Source organism: Galeopterus variegatus, unplaced genomic scaffold (assembly GCF_000696425.1).
Source record: "Galeopterus variegatus unplaced genomic scaffold, G_variegatus-3.0.2 Scaffold1846, whole genome shotgun sequence".
NCBI lineage: Eukaryota > Metazoa > Chordata > Mammalia > Dermoptera > Cynocephalidae > Galeopterus > Galeopterus variegatus.
In genome coordinates, this window is record NW_007727957.1 from 136,750 (window position 1) to 153,068 (window position 16,319).

The window sequence follows — 16,319 nt, forward strand, 5'->3', positions numbered from 1 at the left end:
TGAATAAAATCTACAGCTGTAATTTTAGGATGACTGACTCAAAACCTGACTCTAAAACACTTCACATGATGTTACCTAATCAGATGGGTTTCTTTTCCCTTTTCTAAACTGACAGAAATGAAGGGAGAAACGAAATAGATAGCAATACACTAGGATACTTCTAAAGTAGTACAATAGTTCATAACCCCACTTTTAATAAAGGATAGACTTAAAAACAACCAGACTTAAAATCAACAAGGCAGCAATGGACTTGAACAGCACTACTGGCCAATTGGAACTAAGATACCTATACAGAATATTCCACCCAATAGCAGAATATACTTTCATCTCAAGCCAACATAGAAGTTTCTTCAGGACAAATAATTTTAGGTCACAAAATAAATCCTTAAAAAAATTAAGAAGATTTAAATCATACTACATATTTTTTACAACCACAATGGAATAAAACTAAAAATCAACAGGAAAAATAAAAAGCATGTTTTTGAACAACCAATGGGTCAAAGAAGAAACCAAAAGGAAAATAAGAAAATATATTGGAAAAAAAAAAAGAAAATATGTTGAAACAAATGAAAGTAAAAAACAAAATGCAAAATCTTAAAGGATGTGGCAAAAGCAGTACGTAGAAGGAAGTTTAGGATGACAAACACATTAAAAAGGAACAAAAATATCAAGTTGATGACATACCTTTATCCTTCAAGGAACTAGGAAAAGAATAACAAACTAAGCCCAAAGTTAGTTAGCAGAAAGAAGAAAACAATAAAAAAATTAGATCAGAAATAAATAATGTGGAGACTAGAAATAATAGAAAATATCAATGCAAATAAGAGTTGGTTTTTTGAAAAGATAAACAAAATTAGCAAACAGCTAGACTAGCCAAGAAAAAAGTAGTCTTAAATATATAGAATCAGAAATGAAGGAGGAGATAGTACAACTGATGCTAAAGAAATAAAAAGGATCATTAAATACAATTATGGACAATTAGGTACCGACAAACTGGAAAACCTAGAAGAAATGGATAAAATTCCTAGAAACATAAAATCTACAAGACTGAATTCTGAAGAAATCGAAAGTATGAACAGACTAATACAAGTAAAAAGATTGAATCAGTGTTCCAAAATTTCCCAACCAAGAAAAGACTAGGACAACATGACTTCATAAGTAATTCCTACCAAACATTTAAAAAATAATTACTGCAAATCCTTCTCAAACTCCTTCAAAACACCGAAGTGGAGGGAACACTTCTAAACTTGTTCCATGAGGCCAGTATTACTGACACCAAAGCCAGAAAAACGTGCCATGCCACAAGAAAACTACAGGCTAATATCCCTGATGAATATAGAAGGCAAAATCATCAACAAAATGGTAACGAATTGATTTCGACAGTACATTAAAAGGATAATACACCATGAACAAGTGGGATTTGTCCCTTGGGATGCAAGAATGGTTCAACATATGAAATAAATTAGTGTGATACATGACATTAATAGAATAAACGATAAAAGAAATCACATGATCATCCCAATAGATACTGAAAAAGTGTTTGACAAAATTAAGCACCATTTTATGATTAAAAACAAAAACTCTCAACAAACTACAGATATAAAGAAATTGCCTCAACATACTAGAGATCGTATTTGAAAAGACTACGGCTAACATCATAGTCAACAGTGACAAACTGAAAGCTTTATTTCTAAGATGAGGAACAAGGCCAGGATGCCCATTCCTGCCACTTCTATTCACTATAGTACTGTAAGTCCTAGCTAGAATAACTAGGCAAGAGAAAGAAATAAAATTCATCTAAACTGGAAAGGAAAAGATTAAACTTATACCAGTTTGCAGATGACATCATTTTACAAATATGAAACAATAGATAGATTCCCTTAAATAAAATGAAAAAAAATGAAATCAGTAAAGTTGCAGGATACAAAATCAACACACAGGGAAATGCAAATCAAAACCACATTGAGATATCATCTCACCCAAGTTCAACTTGCTATTGTCAAAGAGACAGAGAATAAGACCTGAAAAACAGTAGAAGAAAACATAGGGACAATGTTTGTGACATTCATCTAGGCAATGACTTCACGGACATGACACCATAAGCACAGGCAGCAGAAACAAAAGTAGACAACTGGGATTGCATAAAACAAAAAAAAAAACCCTTCTGCTCAGAAAAGGAAACAAGCAACAGTGTAAAAAGTTGGCCTGTGTAACTGAAGAAAATATTTGCAAACCATATATCTGAAAAGTGTTTAATTTCCAAAATATGAACTCCCACAATTCAACAGCAATAAAACTAAAAATCCAATTTAAAAATGGACTAAAGACTTAAATAGATATTTCTCTAATGAAAACATACAAATGATCAACAGGTATATTAAAAGATGTTCCACATCAATAATAATAAGAGAAACACAAACCAAAAGAAGAATGAGATATTGCTTCACACATGTTAGATTGCTACTATTACAAAAAAATAATCATTAGCAAGTATGTGCAAAACCTGGAATCATTTTACACTGTTGGTGGAAATGAAAAATGATGTTTCTGCTATTGAAAACAATATAGAGTTTCCTCAAAGAATTAAATACAAAACTACCATATAATCCTGCAAGTTCACTTCTGGTTATTTATTCAAAAGAACTGAAATTACTATTTTAAAGAGATATTTGTACTCTCACATTTATTGCAGCATTATTTACGGTAGCCAAGATGTAGAAACGTCCTAAGTGTACATGGAAGGATGAAAGAATGAAGAAAATGTGTGTACATATATATATATTATTAATATTCAAAAAGAAAGAAATCCTGTCATATCTACAACATGGATGAATCTTAAAGACATTAGTCTAAGTGGAATAAGACAGTCACAAAAGGGCAAATACTGCCTGATTCGTCTTATAAAAGGTATCTGAAATAGTCAAACTCATTAAATCAGAGAGTGGAATAATGGTTGCCAAAGGCTTGGGAGAGGAGAAAATAGGAAGCTGCTAATTAACAGGCGTAAAGTATCAGTTATGCAAGATGAGTAACTTCTCAAGATCTGCTGTACAATACTGTGCCTATTGTTAATAATATTGTATTGTACAGTTAAAAATCTGATAAGAGGGTAGATGTCATGTTAAGTATTCTTACCACAATAAAACAATTTTTAAAAAAATGTTGAAGGGTAAGCATGTATCTGTTAAAAGTAATACTATTACATGTATTTATTTTAAGGTTCTTTTCAGTTGTAAAATTTTGCTCAGAAGTCTTCCGTGCACCAATCTAGATTGCTGAGCTCAAACTTGACATTTCTGTTTCTAGGTCACTTGTTCAGTAGTGTCAGAAAGTATAAAGGCTTTCTCGAAACAGATCAATGATGCTTTTAATCTAAGAAGTGCTCCCCACTGCCTGACTTTGCACCCTCTTTGACAATTCTTTTATACAATCTTCAATGAGTTTAAGGGACAAGTTGTGCTGGAAGGGGACAATGGCAAAGAGAGTGAAAAATCTCCTCTCCCCCTACCCACTCCCCACACCAGATCACTGGACATAAAACTACCTAGAAGTGTTTTTTTTTTTTTTTTCTGCTCTATAAGAAAGCACTACTGTGTGCCACTTTGCATCATTCCAAGATTGATGCACAACTTTAGAATTAAAAAGCATACATACATACATACATATATATTTTTTATTTTTTATTATATTATTTTATTCATTCATTCATTCGTTTGTTCATTCATTCATTCATTCATTTAGAATCCTTTACTCAGGAAGTTGCCAAAGTCTACATAGGTTGTGATTCAAATATTTATTTACAAATCAGTTTAGAACCCAGGTTGCATCTTCCCATACAAATGCTGATAAAAATGTACTAAGTTCCTCAGATCAGACCACAAAAATCTCATCTAACCCGATATATTTAAAATACTAATCGTTATATAGGTTGTCATTTTTCTGAGTACCTGTAATGTGCCTATACTATGAAAGGCTCTTTATAAAATTCATCTCACTTAACCTTCCTAATAGCTCTATGAGTTAAATTTATTACTCATAAAACACATGAGGAATCTGAGGCCTCAAAAATGCAAAAAATGCTCTCAAGGCCATATAGTTAGATAGTGATGGAGGTGGAATGTGACATCTTTCTGATGTCAGAATTTGTGATCCCCCTTCTTTGCTCAACTAGCGCTCTTCCTTCTCAACAACTGATGCTTCTCTGAGTAAATGTGGTAACGATATAGGATTTAGGATTTCAGAAATGTATGATTCCATGCTTCTGGAATAACAAGTGTATATGTTTCTGTATATCTCAATGGACTTCCAGGTAATAGTGAAATTTCTGACCTTGGACACAAATTCTACCAAGCCCTGGGAAAGTTAACACAAACTGGCTGGCTGCCTACATAAAATCCATTTTCCTCTCTTCTTATTTCCTAACGGAATCTGATTTGATTCAGAAATCACCCTGTTCCATTTGGCCATAGATGCCTGACTTTTGATTAGTTTAAGCCAATCATGGTAGACAGTATATTGTGTTACCTGACCGGTTTAGGCATGAGGATGTGACATAAACCTGTCCAATAAGATGTAGGAGAATATATGCTAGGGTAGCTTCTAAGATATTTTCACTCATTCTTAAAAAAGGCATGTACTTAGATTATAATCAGTGTGCATTAATCAATAGATGGTTTCAACAACTGGGTAGCTTTTAAGGAAAATACTAACATTGTTCCCATTTTTGCAACTTACACAGCTTTAGTAAGATCGAAGTTTTTAAATAAATAGAACTAGAAGAAACAAAGGGAAAGTTTTATAAAGACCCTTTGAATAGCAGAGCCCTTTTCAAATATGACATCCCCTCTCCCATGGAATAACAACAAAAAAAGCCATAAAACAAAAAATTAAAGAATTCCCAACCACATAAAATAATAATATTTTGAATGGAAAGAGAACACCACAAATAAATTCAAAAGACAACTAACAAACTGCAAAAATTATATTTTATACCACAGAAAAGCTAATTTAATATATAAATAATTCCTATAAATTGATAGGAAATATTATTCCAATTGATAAAAATTGGTAAACATATGAAAATTTCACAGGAAAATACTATTAATTCTTAAGCACATGTAAAGATGCTCAGTTTCTTTCACAATAAGAAAAATACCTTAAATTATATACTCACACACACACACACACACACACACACACACACATTCTAGAAGTGGGTGGGATAGGTGGAAAAAACATTTAATTTTCATTGTCAATCTTTTTTTTTCTAATTTTAAATCATATTCATGTATATCTTCTAGCAAAAATAAGTCAAACAGAAATTGATATATAGAGATTTTAATGAGACTACTTCCTTCAATTAATTCAAATCCTGAAACTTGCCATTTAATGTAAGGTGAGTCATTATTATAGAGAATCCCTGTGTGGATGTGAGAGGATGTGCAGATTGGTATGCATGCGTGAAAGAGAGAAAGAGCAAGAGGCAAAAAGTGGGAGGGTGGTGGGAAGTAAACTGATTGAATAGCTTAATTAGAAAGCAAACCATAAGGTGGGATCCAGATGTAAGGGGGAGTGTCATATAGGAGGAGAGTAATTGATGAGGTTTGCCAGATGGAATAGGGAAGGTCTTGAAATCCAGGCTAACAGACAGAAAGGAAAAGATCCCAGAAATAATGGACTTATTGTTAGCTTGCAGATAATGGGTGCCTTTCTCAGATGTGCATGACACAGTTTTAGATTATGGTAGGCAGAAAAACACACCTCCTCCAAAGATGTTTATGTCATATCTCTGAAACTTGTAAATATGTTACGTTACATGACAATAAAGAATTGAGGTTGCAGATTAAATTAATTTTAGTAATCAACTGACCTTAAAATATGTAAAGTTTCCTGGATTATCCAGGTTAGCCCAGTGTAGTCATAAAGGTCCAGAAATGTTTCTTAAGAAGATGAGGGAGACAAAAGTTCAAGTAATGTGATATGAGAAAAACTCAACTTGCCCTTGTTAGCTTTAAAGATGGAAGGGGGCCATGAGCCAAGGTATGTGGGCAGACTCAAGAAGCTGGAAAAGGCAAGGAAATGGATTCTCCCCTCGAGCATCCAGAAAGAATGCAGCCCTGTTGATACCTTGATTGCAGCCCAGTGAGACCCATGTTGTTGGACTTCTGAACTACCGAACTATAAGATTATAAATTTGTGTTGTTTTAAGCCACTAAATTTGTGATTATCTGTTACAGAACTAACAGAAAGCTAATATGCAGACCCATTATCAGTTACCAAGATGGCTTATACCAGGAGAAGTATGCTTTTGTCCATATTTTTATGACATCAGTTATTCAGTGTAGTTAATTTTAAGTGTTACAATGCAGGTAGTCTCTCTCTTTCTCTCTTGAACCTACTTCAAGCATCACCCTCCAACACACACACAGACACACACACACACACAATTGAAATTGTTCTTATCAAAGTGAATATAAGATAGGGTGAGCATATCACTTATTGGTATAAATGGAAAAGTCTGAAAGTAAATAGGGGTGTTATTAGTAATTCCACTGTCATAACTGCTATATGTCAGGATTTCCTAGAGATCCCACCCTACTGATGTTTTGCTAAATTCACTGGTTAATTTTCAATACCCATGTAACTTGACCTGATCAGCAATATTTACTACAGTTAGACACTCTCCTCTCCCTGAAGCAATTTCTTCTCCTGAATTGCAGAATACCACACTTTCCTCCTTTTTCTCTCCCCTTTCTGGACACCCTTTTCAGCCCCTTTGCAGATACCTTCTCATATATGTCCAGAAATTTCTTATCTATCCATTCTTTTTTCCTTCATGATCTCGTCCAGGCCAATGGACTTAAATGCTATCTATATGCATATGCTGATGACTTTCAAATTACTTATCCCCGACTCTGATCCTAGGACCTCTTGTTTACATTTATTCAAATCTCATAGGCATCTCAGGATTAACATGTTTAACACTAACCCTCTAATGTTCACTTCCAATCCTGCTCCTCCTACAGTTTCTCCCATCTTGGTCGGTGGCAACTCCATTCTGCCAGTTGCTTAAGCCCAAAACTTGCAGTAATCTTTGGTTTCTTTAATTCTTTCATAAATCACACCTACCACATCAGGTGGGGAATGGCCTTGATGCTACGGTGGCATCCAATTCTGCTATCAGGTATGCCATCCCAGTGATCACAAAACAGAAAGGCTCACAAATCAAATTCATATTCTCAAATCATACCACTTATTTGATGAGTTAAAAACATATGGCAAGGGGGAAGAAGTAGGGAGCATACCACAATTAGGATAAGGTGCAAATAGTTAGAAGGACCACACTATTTAAATCTTGGTATGTACAATGTTCATGTGTTTTGTTATACCCACCTTCCCTGCTGATGGTATGGTAGACAGAACTAGAGCTAAGATTTGAACAAGGGGTCCAAAAGACAGAAGGTGCCTGAGGCCAAAACATACACTTGCTCTATCAGACGGACGCAGGGGCAAGTGCATGTGGCCTTTAGCTGTTGCTCATCAATTAGTTTGCTGAACAGCTATGGGATGTGTATGAATTTTTTACGTAGAGCTCATGAAGAGCCATAATGGGACTATATTAAGTAACATCAGTAGATGGCCAATTCAGTAATGATATATCTGTCAGCCCAGAGGTGATATGATCACATTTTATGATTTTTTAATCTCTTTTTCTCTGTAAGTGACACTCTTGTATATTCCATCATCTATACCATCTATTTTTACATGTGTAATAGGTTACTAAGTATCTGTCTATATTAAACACACATTATGACTTCTTTTCATATTTGCTTATTCATTAGCTAAACTTAGCACATCAGTTTTACCCATATCTCATAAGCTACTAGTTTACTTACAACTTTTGCTTAATGCCTCAGAAGTTTTATTCACCTTCTTAGTTTTTATTTTTTATAACAAAATTAAATATTCTCAAATAATACAGCAAATGCATGCTCCACATTATATCAGCATATTGTATAGGTTGTCCTTAAAAACATATCCAGAATTCAATTACTATATATCATTCTCAATGAAGTAATCCAGACTCAAGCTGCTGTCATATCTTGCCTGGATTATTGCAGTAGTATTCTAACTAGTTTCCTTGCTTCTATTCTTGTTCCCTTCAGTCCGTTCTTCACATAGCAGCTATGTTGAGATAATGTGAGCTCATGTCACTCCTGAAATAGCTTTCTATTTCACTGGTAAATAAAAGCCTAAGTCCTCACCATTATTTACAAAGCCCAATGTCATCTTGTTCTCTATTGTATCCCAGACACAATATCCTATCACTGGGCCCCTCACTCATATCTTTGCTTAAGTATACCAAGTATCCTCACAACTCAAGACTTTTACATTACCTGTGTTTTCTCTTCATGGAATTTTCTTCCCCCAGATACCCACACCTCCTTCCAATCTTTTCTCAAAATTTACCTTCCTAGTGAGTCTTTCTCTAGCTACCCAAACTAAAATTTTAACTTTCCTTCCACTGTATATTGCACATTCTTCTTCCCTATTTTATTATTTGTTTGCTTACTACTAGTTTCTACTTTATATTACTGCCATAAATTTTGACATACTATTTTACTTAATTACACTGTTTATTCTTTATATTTTGAACTCTCCCATAAACAAATACCCTCCATGATGGCAGGAATTGTTTTGCGTGTTTGTTTACTTGGTTCTATAATAGTACCTGGCACATAGCAGGGGAATTTCTTGACACTTACAAAGGAGAACAAGTGACTTAATTTGTTTGAAGAAAACTTGAAACAGATAAGTGTGTAATAAGGGTGAAAATATAAATCGTTAATAGATCATAAAGCATTTTGATGAAATTTAGGAGAGTGGACTCTTTACATAAGCAAAGAAAGTGAAGAAAGTTTTGTGAATGACATTATTAGGGCTGTGAATAAAGAAATTGAATCTGGTTTAGAGGGGGTTAAGCTAAAGGTAGTGATAGCAATAGAAAAGCTATTTCTGTAGTCTAGAAATTGAGGTTCTGAACCAGAGTGGCATTTATGAAAATTGAGGGGACATCACCTAATGGAGAAATGTTATGAAGAAAAATTTGACTGTGTATGTCTCATTATTGAATACCAGATCAATATAGAGAAGAAGGAGTATGTCTCATGTAAGCTTCAATGACCATTGAGTCATATTCTTATTTACATACTGAAAAGGATAAAAAATAGGTGTATGAGCGATGAAACAAAGTTCACTTGGGGACATACTAGGTTTCAGACATCAGAGGACATCAAGGTATAAATACATATCAGAGAGTTGGAAATGTGGTTATAAGAGACTGGAAGTGGTAAAGACATGGATACAATGGTCATTTGCATACAGATTTAAGCCAGGAGGTTAAATCATATTGACAAGAAAATGAGTATACAGATAAGAAGGTCAAGGGATCATCCATGAGATTCCTATGCTAAGGGAGTTGAAAAAGGAGAAAGAGCCAGATAATGAAAGAAATACAGATGAGAGGGAGAAGAACCAACTGAATCTAGAGGCTATGAGGAAAGTGTTTTAATGATGGTAGAAAGCCAGGACAGCTGAATAAAAGCCATTTGATTCAGTGACTAAGAATACTTAATTTTTCGATAAATAAATAAAATGAATAAAACATAGACTACTTTCCAGAAGGCTGCCAGTGAGAGAATGAGTCACGTAATAGTATATTAGCAAGATAAAGCAGAGTAGCATGTTTGGGGAGAGGGGGCATGCACATGGGTGTATGTGTCTGCAGAAGTTTTGGACAAGATGAGGCTCCAGGAAAGAGAAGGAAATAGAACATGAAAGAGAGATTGGGGTTTTTTTATACAAGATGAGGAGCAGAATGAGAGGCATGATCACAGTCACAAAATTAGGATTAAATATAACTATGAAAAGGATGTCCTCCATTCAAGGATGGATGGTATTTAAGTAATACAGTGAGGGGATGTTGGGGGCTCATACCAGATAGTATTTCTTTTTGGTAAATTATGAGGAAAACTAATTCCTATGCAAGGATCCTGAGGTAGGTCAGATTGCTTCACCTCAAACAGCTTCACAAACTGCAATGAGTATACATCAGATTTTCCATGTTTGGGGAAGATGAGGATAATTGATGTTCCTACGATACTTAGACCTGTGAAGATAATTTATGACCTTTATGTTTTCCATGTCACCCACTTGGTTTTCTCCTCTTTTGGAAAACTTCATCTTTCCTTGTAGAACATCAAGTAAACACTTGAATAAAACCTTCCTATGTAATACAATCTGGTCTGTCTTGAGTTCATTTGAAGTGGAGCAGATACAACCTGTAGGAGGCAGTGTAGGTTCAGTCCCTCTCAGACTCTTGAAAAAACTTAGTGTGAATAGTTAATAAACTTATCAAACCTAACTAGGTGTAACATCATCTTTGGATGTGCTTCCTTTAGTAACAGTCAGAATATATTATTTCACATCTCTTGTGATTTTTGCTGCTTCTCCTCTAAAGGATAAACATTAGGTTTATTTCAATGGCTTAGGTTAAATAAAACAGATAACTGCATTTGCTGAATACTTTGTGACATATTACGTATTTGATAATATTTAGACAAAGGTAGAGTGAACAAATAGAGTATAGCAAAATTTAAGTTCATTTGCAAATACTTCATTAAAAAGTCATACCTGAGCAATGCCTTAATGAGGTGGTAATGAGGTAAAAATGTGCTGTTAGAATAGGCATTGGAGCAAACCCAGAAAAGGCAGCTTAATAAAGTGATAATGAGGAAGAAAAACCTTCTATCCTTGCCTTAGTTTATGATCCTTTATTTTAGAATGTAGCACCTATGCTTTAAGTCCTGGTGTTTTCAATGGAATGGTGGTGATAGAAAGAGCCTAGGGAGTCTGGAAAGAGTTGAGAGAGAGTCAAGAAGGTGGGACAGAGTGGGAGAGAGAAGGGTGGAAAAACTTAAGCTTAAAATGGAAATAAAAATGGCATTTCCCATCCCTTGGGTATATTATAAGGGTCAGATTAGTTCATAAATGCACATATGTGACATAGAGTAAACACTCAATAATTTGTGGCAGAATTATTATTATTTATTGATAATGAGGAAACTGGTTAAGTTTCTTGTTCAAGATTACACAATTAATTAGACTTTGTGAAAACTTGGATGGAGATTTAATTGAAGACAAGGCTGAGTCACACAAACTTCTCATCCAATCTGCTTTTCAAGAAAACTAGCCAAAGACAAAGGGGATAATCATGCCCTAAAATAGATGCGTTTGTTTTGGTGGTGGGGGGAGGAATCTTTCAGTGTTTAGAATTTTCAGCCTCATGCACCAATTAACTGCCAAAGAAATCACTAATTAAATGCATACAACTATCTTGAAAAAAAAAAAAAAAAAGAACGAGTCTCCAAAAAGTGTATACTTTTTTTACCAACAGGATCAGATCTATAATTTCTAAACTTTCATTCATAGTGAAGTTTTGACAAAAATCACTTCCTTGAAAACTTTTCAAATTGCTGCACTGAGCCAAATAAATAAAGCTTTCTTTTACAAAGGAACACTCACAAATCTTACAATTCTATCACATTTAATTTCCATGCTGTTATATATATATATATATATGGTTATAATTTACTGTAATTTTAGATTTCCTACAATATTACGAGGGTGGAAAACTCTATTGAGAAGATTCCTCATGTACACAGTAATAAATGATGCCTAGAATCTGACCTGGTTTGGGCGTGACTTTTTCTTCTAAATACTACAGAGCCTATTATATACAAGTTTAAGTTAGCAAAATTAAAGGAGATCGTACGAAGAAGTGTGCAGTTATATTTTTCTTAAATAGAATATAAATACATTTTTGCAGAATGAAAATATAATGAAAGCATCTACTTAGAGTATATACATCCTATCAGATATCTAGAAAAATTTCTCCAAACAGTGTGATTAGTAATTGTCATGTACTTGCCAGCACTTTTTTAAAGTTATATATAGAAACTTTTTGATGAGCTTCTTGTTTTTTACAACCACTGGTAGCCTTTGCAAAAGAGAATTTTACAAGTAATTTTATAATGAAAGTACAAATTACTACAATGAGAATCCCCATTCATGAAGAATCAAAATATATTAAACCTAGAGACATTGCAGTAACAGAGCAGCATTATGTGAGAGAATCTAATAAAAGTGAGAAAGCAAAATAGCTCTTGATGGAGGAGAAAAATGTCACTGAAAAATTCAAACAAGCAAAACCAATGTTAGATTGTCTTGGAAGAAGTTCTCTGGTTTGTAGAACATAGTAAATGTTGACAGACCTGTGAAGGAAATGGGCTCCTTGTGGGGTCTGAGCTGGTGACATAGGCAGCCTGTGTGTAGGCATAGCTCTTGAACCGAGGCTTAGGAGAGGAAGAAGTTCGCTCATAGCCCTGCGCTAGACTGACTGTGATCTGCAGAGAAGGGTTGCAGGAAGGGGGACAAAGAGGAGGAGGAGACAGCGTAAGTAACCCCAGAAGGACTACTTTCCAACACACTTGAAAACAAAATATTACATGGAAATGGTGAGATGAAATGTTCAATCCTAAACATATATAAGTGATATTAGAAACTGGTACAATCCAAAAATTGTGTTGCTCAGTGTCATGTTGGAGAACAGATAATCTGGGAAGATATGACGGTGAGATTTAAATATGAGGATGCCATGCTGACATAACTTTAGCACTTATATGGAATGGTGCTCTATAAACTGGCAAAAACAAGCATCCAAAAACAATTTTCTCTGAACCCAAAGTAAACAAAGCCAGAATTCATCAGGTCAATATCCTGAAAAGAACTAAAGCTTTCATAAGCTAAATATAGAACTAGTTCAGTAGAGTGAGAAAATTAGGCCTAAGAATTTTCCACACCTTCAGCAGAAATTTTGCTAAAGGCTTTTTCATCATTGTTTGTATCTAGGAAAGTACTAGAAAACACACAAAATATCCACTGTTGAGAGTGATAACAAGCGAATGTAATTGAAGAATCTCACTGGTTTCTATACAACGATATAATAAAGAATTTAATCATATTATTGTCCATTTAATTTTCATTTGAAATATTTTGAACCACTTTTCTCTTTTTAAAAATGATACTTTGAATAATCAAAATGTGTTAATACATAAATAAGTTGACACCAAAATTAAAAAAAATAAATTATTATTGAGTAATTGCCTTTGTGTTTGCTCTTGCTCTAGCTCTTTGTTCTTTGCTCTAGTTGATGGAGGCTTTCAAGTTAATATGTACATAAGTTTGCCTGTTGTTTTATTTCATTTTATGCAATGCAAACACAAAAGAGTCTGTGTTTTATATACTTATAAAATGGCCCATATAACAATAGGCTTTGAAAAAAATACTGTAGCCCATATCAGATAAAATGTAAAAGGTTTATATAGTCTCTTTCTGTCTCTCTCTCTGTACATACACACCCACACACCCACAAAATGCTATGTATACATATAATGTATATGTGTGTACATATACGTATATACACATTATATACAAGGGCACTTCAAAAACTTCATGGGAAAATAGAATTAAAAGATAATACGAATCTTTCCATGAACTTTCTGAAGTACCCTTGTGTGTGTGCACACAGGCATGCACTTGAACATATGACACCTAAAATGCATATAAAACAGAAAACATCTTTGATGTTAGTTGTCCTTTGGACACTTTACCTGTTGAGAATAGTGCATTTGATGATGTAATTGAAAATGTTCTTCTCTAGTCACTTTTGCTGGCCTTGGCAACATTTCCACTTCCTGGATGGCTTCAGTGCTCACTTGCTGAGGCAAAACTTGGAAGAGTGATGTGATGTACATTAAGATGGACTTCTTATCTGGATAAGTCGTGGCAACATCTGTAAGCACATTAACATCAGGCATCAATTTTTGGTTTCTATATTTGGAACTCTAAAAGGGTAATGAACTAATCAATGTTACAGGAAGAAGACAGATTAATGAGCACTCGATTGTCCATGAATGTCCTCCAGAGACTAATTAGAACATGATTATCAGGCCTAAAATGTCCTTCCGATTTGGCAGACCAATGAGATGAGCACTAAAGTTAATTTCTTTTCCTTGTTCACATAGAAACTTCATTCCAGAATAGTTTTTTCCTAAGTCCAATTGTCAAACTGGACCACCTAAGAGAATTGCTTTCATTAGATAAGAAACAAAAATAAAATATTACATTTTCTTTCCCGTGGAAACCTATAGTAACATGTCAATTAAAATGGTGCATTGGCAATTAAACAATTACATAAAAGGGTTTAATGCCTTGGCTCCGAGGAAAGAAACCTTACACCTCATGGAATTTCTGGTAATTTGTATCTCATGAATATTCATAATAATAAAAAATAAACAAAAAAGATAAAAAAAATTTTGCTGGAGTTAAAGTAGTAAAAAGCTAATATGTCTCTGTTTTGAAATAAACCCTGTATTTCTACCATAAAAATTTCTACCATAAAAATCAAAATAGGGCTGAGCCCGTGGTGCACTCGGGAGAGTGCGGCGCTGGGAGTGCAGCAGCGCTCCCGCTACGGGTTCGGATCCTATATAGGGATGTCCGGTGCGCTAACAGCACTCACTGGCTGAGCGCGGTGTGGCCGGTTTCAAAAAGGACAAAAAAAAAAAAAAAAAAAAAATCAAAATAAATTTCATGACTTGGGAATAATCCTCACCTACGATGACTGAACCAAGGCCAATTCTTGGCTCTCTATAAGCACATAAACATTTGTTAAAAAACTGAATAAATAGAATTGATGAGAATTGATGAAATCGACGAAAATGGCATAAGACAGCAACTGACTAAAAAACACTGTATAGATAATGAGTACTACAGTATTTGAAGAGTGTGAAAATGATGGGATGTGACTTATACTTTTTTATTACAAGACATTAACGTTGTATTAAATGAGAGAAGTGGTTAAATCCCCCCAAAAGAACTTACAATTATATAAAAGGAATATTTGCACTAAAACACTATATAAAGTGTCCATTGCCACAAAAGTTTAACTGCTAATCTAATCTTTGAAGCCCTTTCAGAATAAAACTTCTGAGAACTTATAATACTGCTAGAATGTTTTATTTTATGAACAATAACACTGATTCTGATAAGTGTTTGACATTGGAGTCTATAATGGAACAAATAAATCATTTCTTAAAATTCCATCATTTTTCAAGTGAGGAAATTGAAGCTCACAGTGATTTGATCGCCAGTTCAAAAGCTACTCAGAAGTAGATTAGAACCAGTCATTGCATCATACTGCCTCACTACCTTACCCATATTCTCTCAGATAATGTTATCTTAGTGTTTTTGAAGACTGAGATCTCAAAGTCATTTTCTAAATGGTCCCCCTACAATCAGTGTGCTTCAATTACCAAACATTACCTTCATATTCTAGAATAATAGTGATTTGTATTTCTAATAAGTGAGGAATAACAAGACTAAATATATTTAAAAATGTAACTACAGTAGTAATCAAAGAAATGCAAATTAAATAAAGATGTGGGTTTTTAAATATATTCCTTTGCCTATCAAATTATCAACACATTACAAAAGGAAAACCATCAATATTGCAGACGCTTCAATGATTTTTCCAAACTGCTACTTAGCTCAAGCATATCAGCTGTTTCCAACTTCATAAAAAACATGTTGGCAACGTCTATCAAAATCTTAAAAACACCAGAATTAGGAAAACGGTCCAGAACATCAGTATAAAACTTATATAAAATACAATGATAATTCATTCCTAGTCCTGAATCTAGTTTAATTTACTAAAATGAGGCACTGAAAATCATCTCTCATTTACTGTGCTAAAATTTTGATTGTAAATGCATATATGAAAACCATTGGAAACCAGCATTGGAAAAAAGGTCCAGAAACGTCAGTATAAAACTCATGTAAAAGACAATGACACAACTCCTAATTCAGAATTTAGTTTAATTCACTGAAATGAAACAGCTGAAAGTGCATCTCCCATCTACTATGCTGAAATTCGGGTTTTAAATTTGTATATGAAGACTTATTGAAAACATAAATTGGAGAAAATGTTCAGTAACTTCAGTATAAAACTTATGTAAAAGACTATGATACGTAATTCCTAGTTCATAGCTTTGCTTAACTCACATAACTGAATCAGTTGAAAGTATATCTTGTATCTAATTTGATGAAATTCAAATTTTAAAACTTATTGTTAACAGTATTAAATAATTGATTTTTAAACATCAGTACAAAAGTATTGTGAAAGAAAACAACCCATCATT

The 16,319-nt window shown here is 33.9% G+C and overlaps 1 protein-coding gene across 1 annotated transcript in view; it reads right to left on the minus strand.

The window, feature by feature from the left end:
• Positions 1 to 16,319, minus strand: part of LOC103595788 (dystrophin-like) — a gene marked incomplete at its 3' end in the record, with an annotated part of 276,275 nt that overhangs the window by 112,521 nt on the left and 147,435 nt on the right. The window contains exons 7-8 of the mRNA XM_008579268.1: positions 13,731 to 13,912; positions 12,333 to 12,464 (exon numbers count right to left, since the gene is read on the minus strand). Of these exons, the coding sequence (XP_008577490.1) occupies positions 12,333 to 12,464; positions 13,731 to 13,912 (314 nt within the window). The remainder of the gene's footprint in view (positions 1 to 12,332; positions 12,465 to 13,730; positions 13,913 to 16,319) is intronic.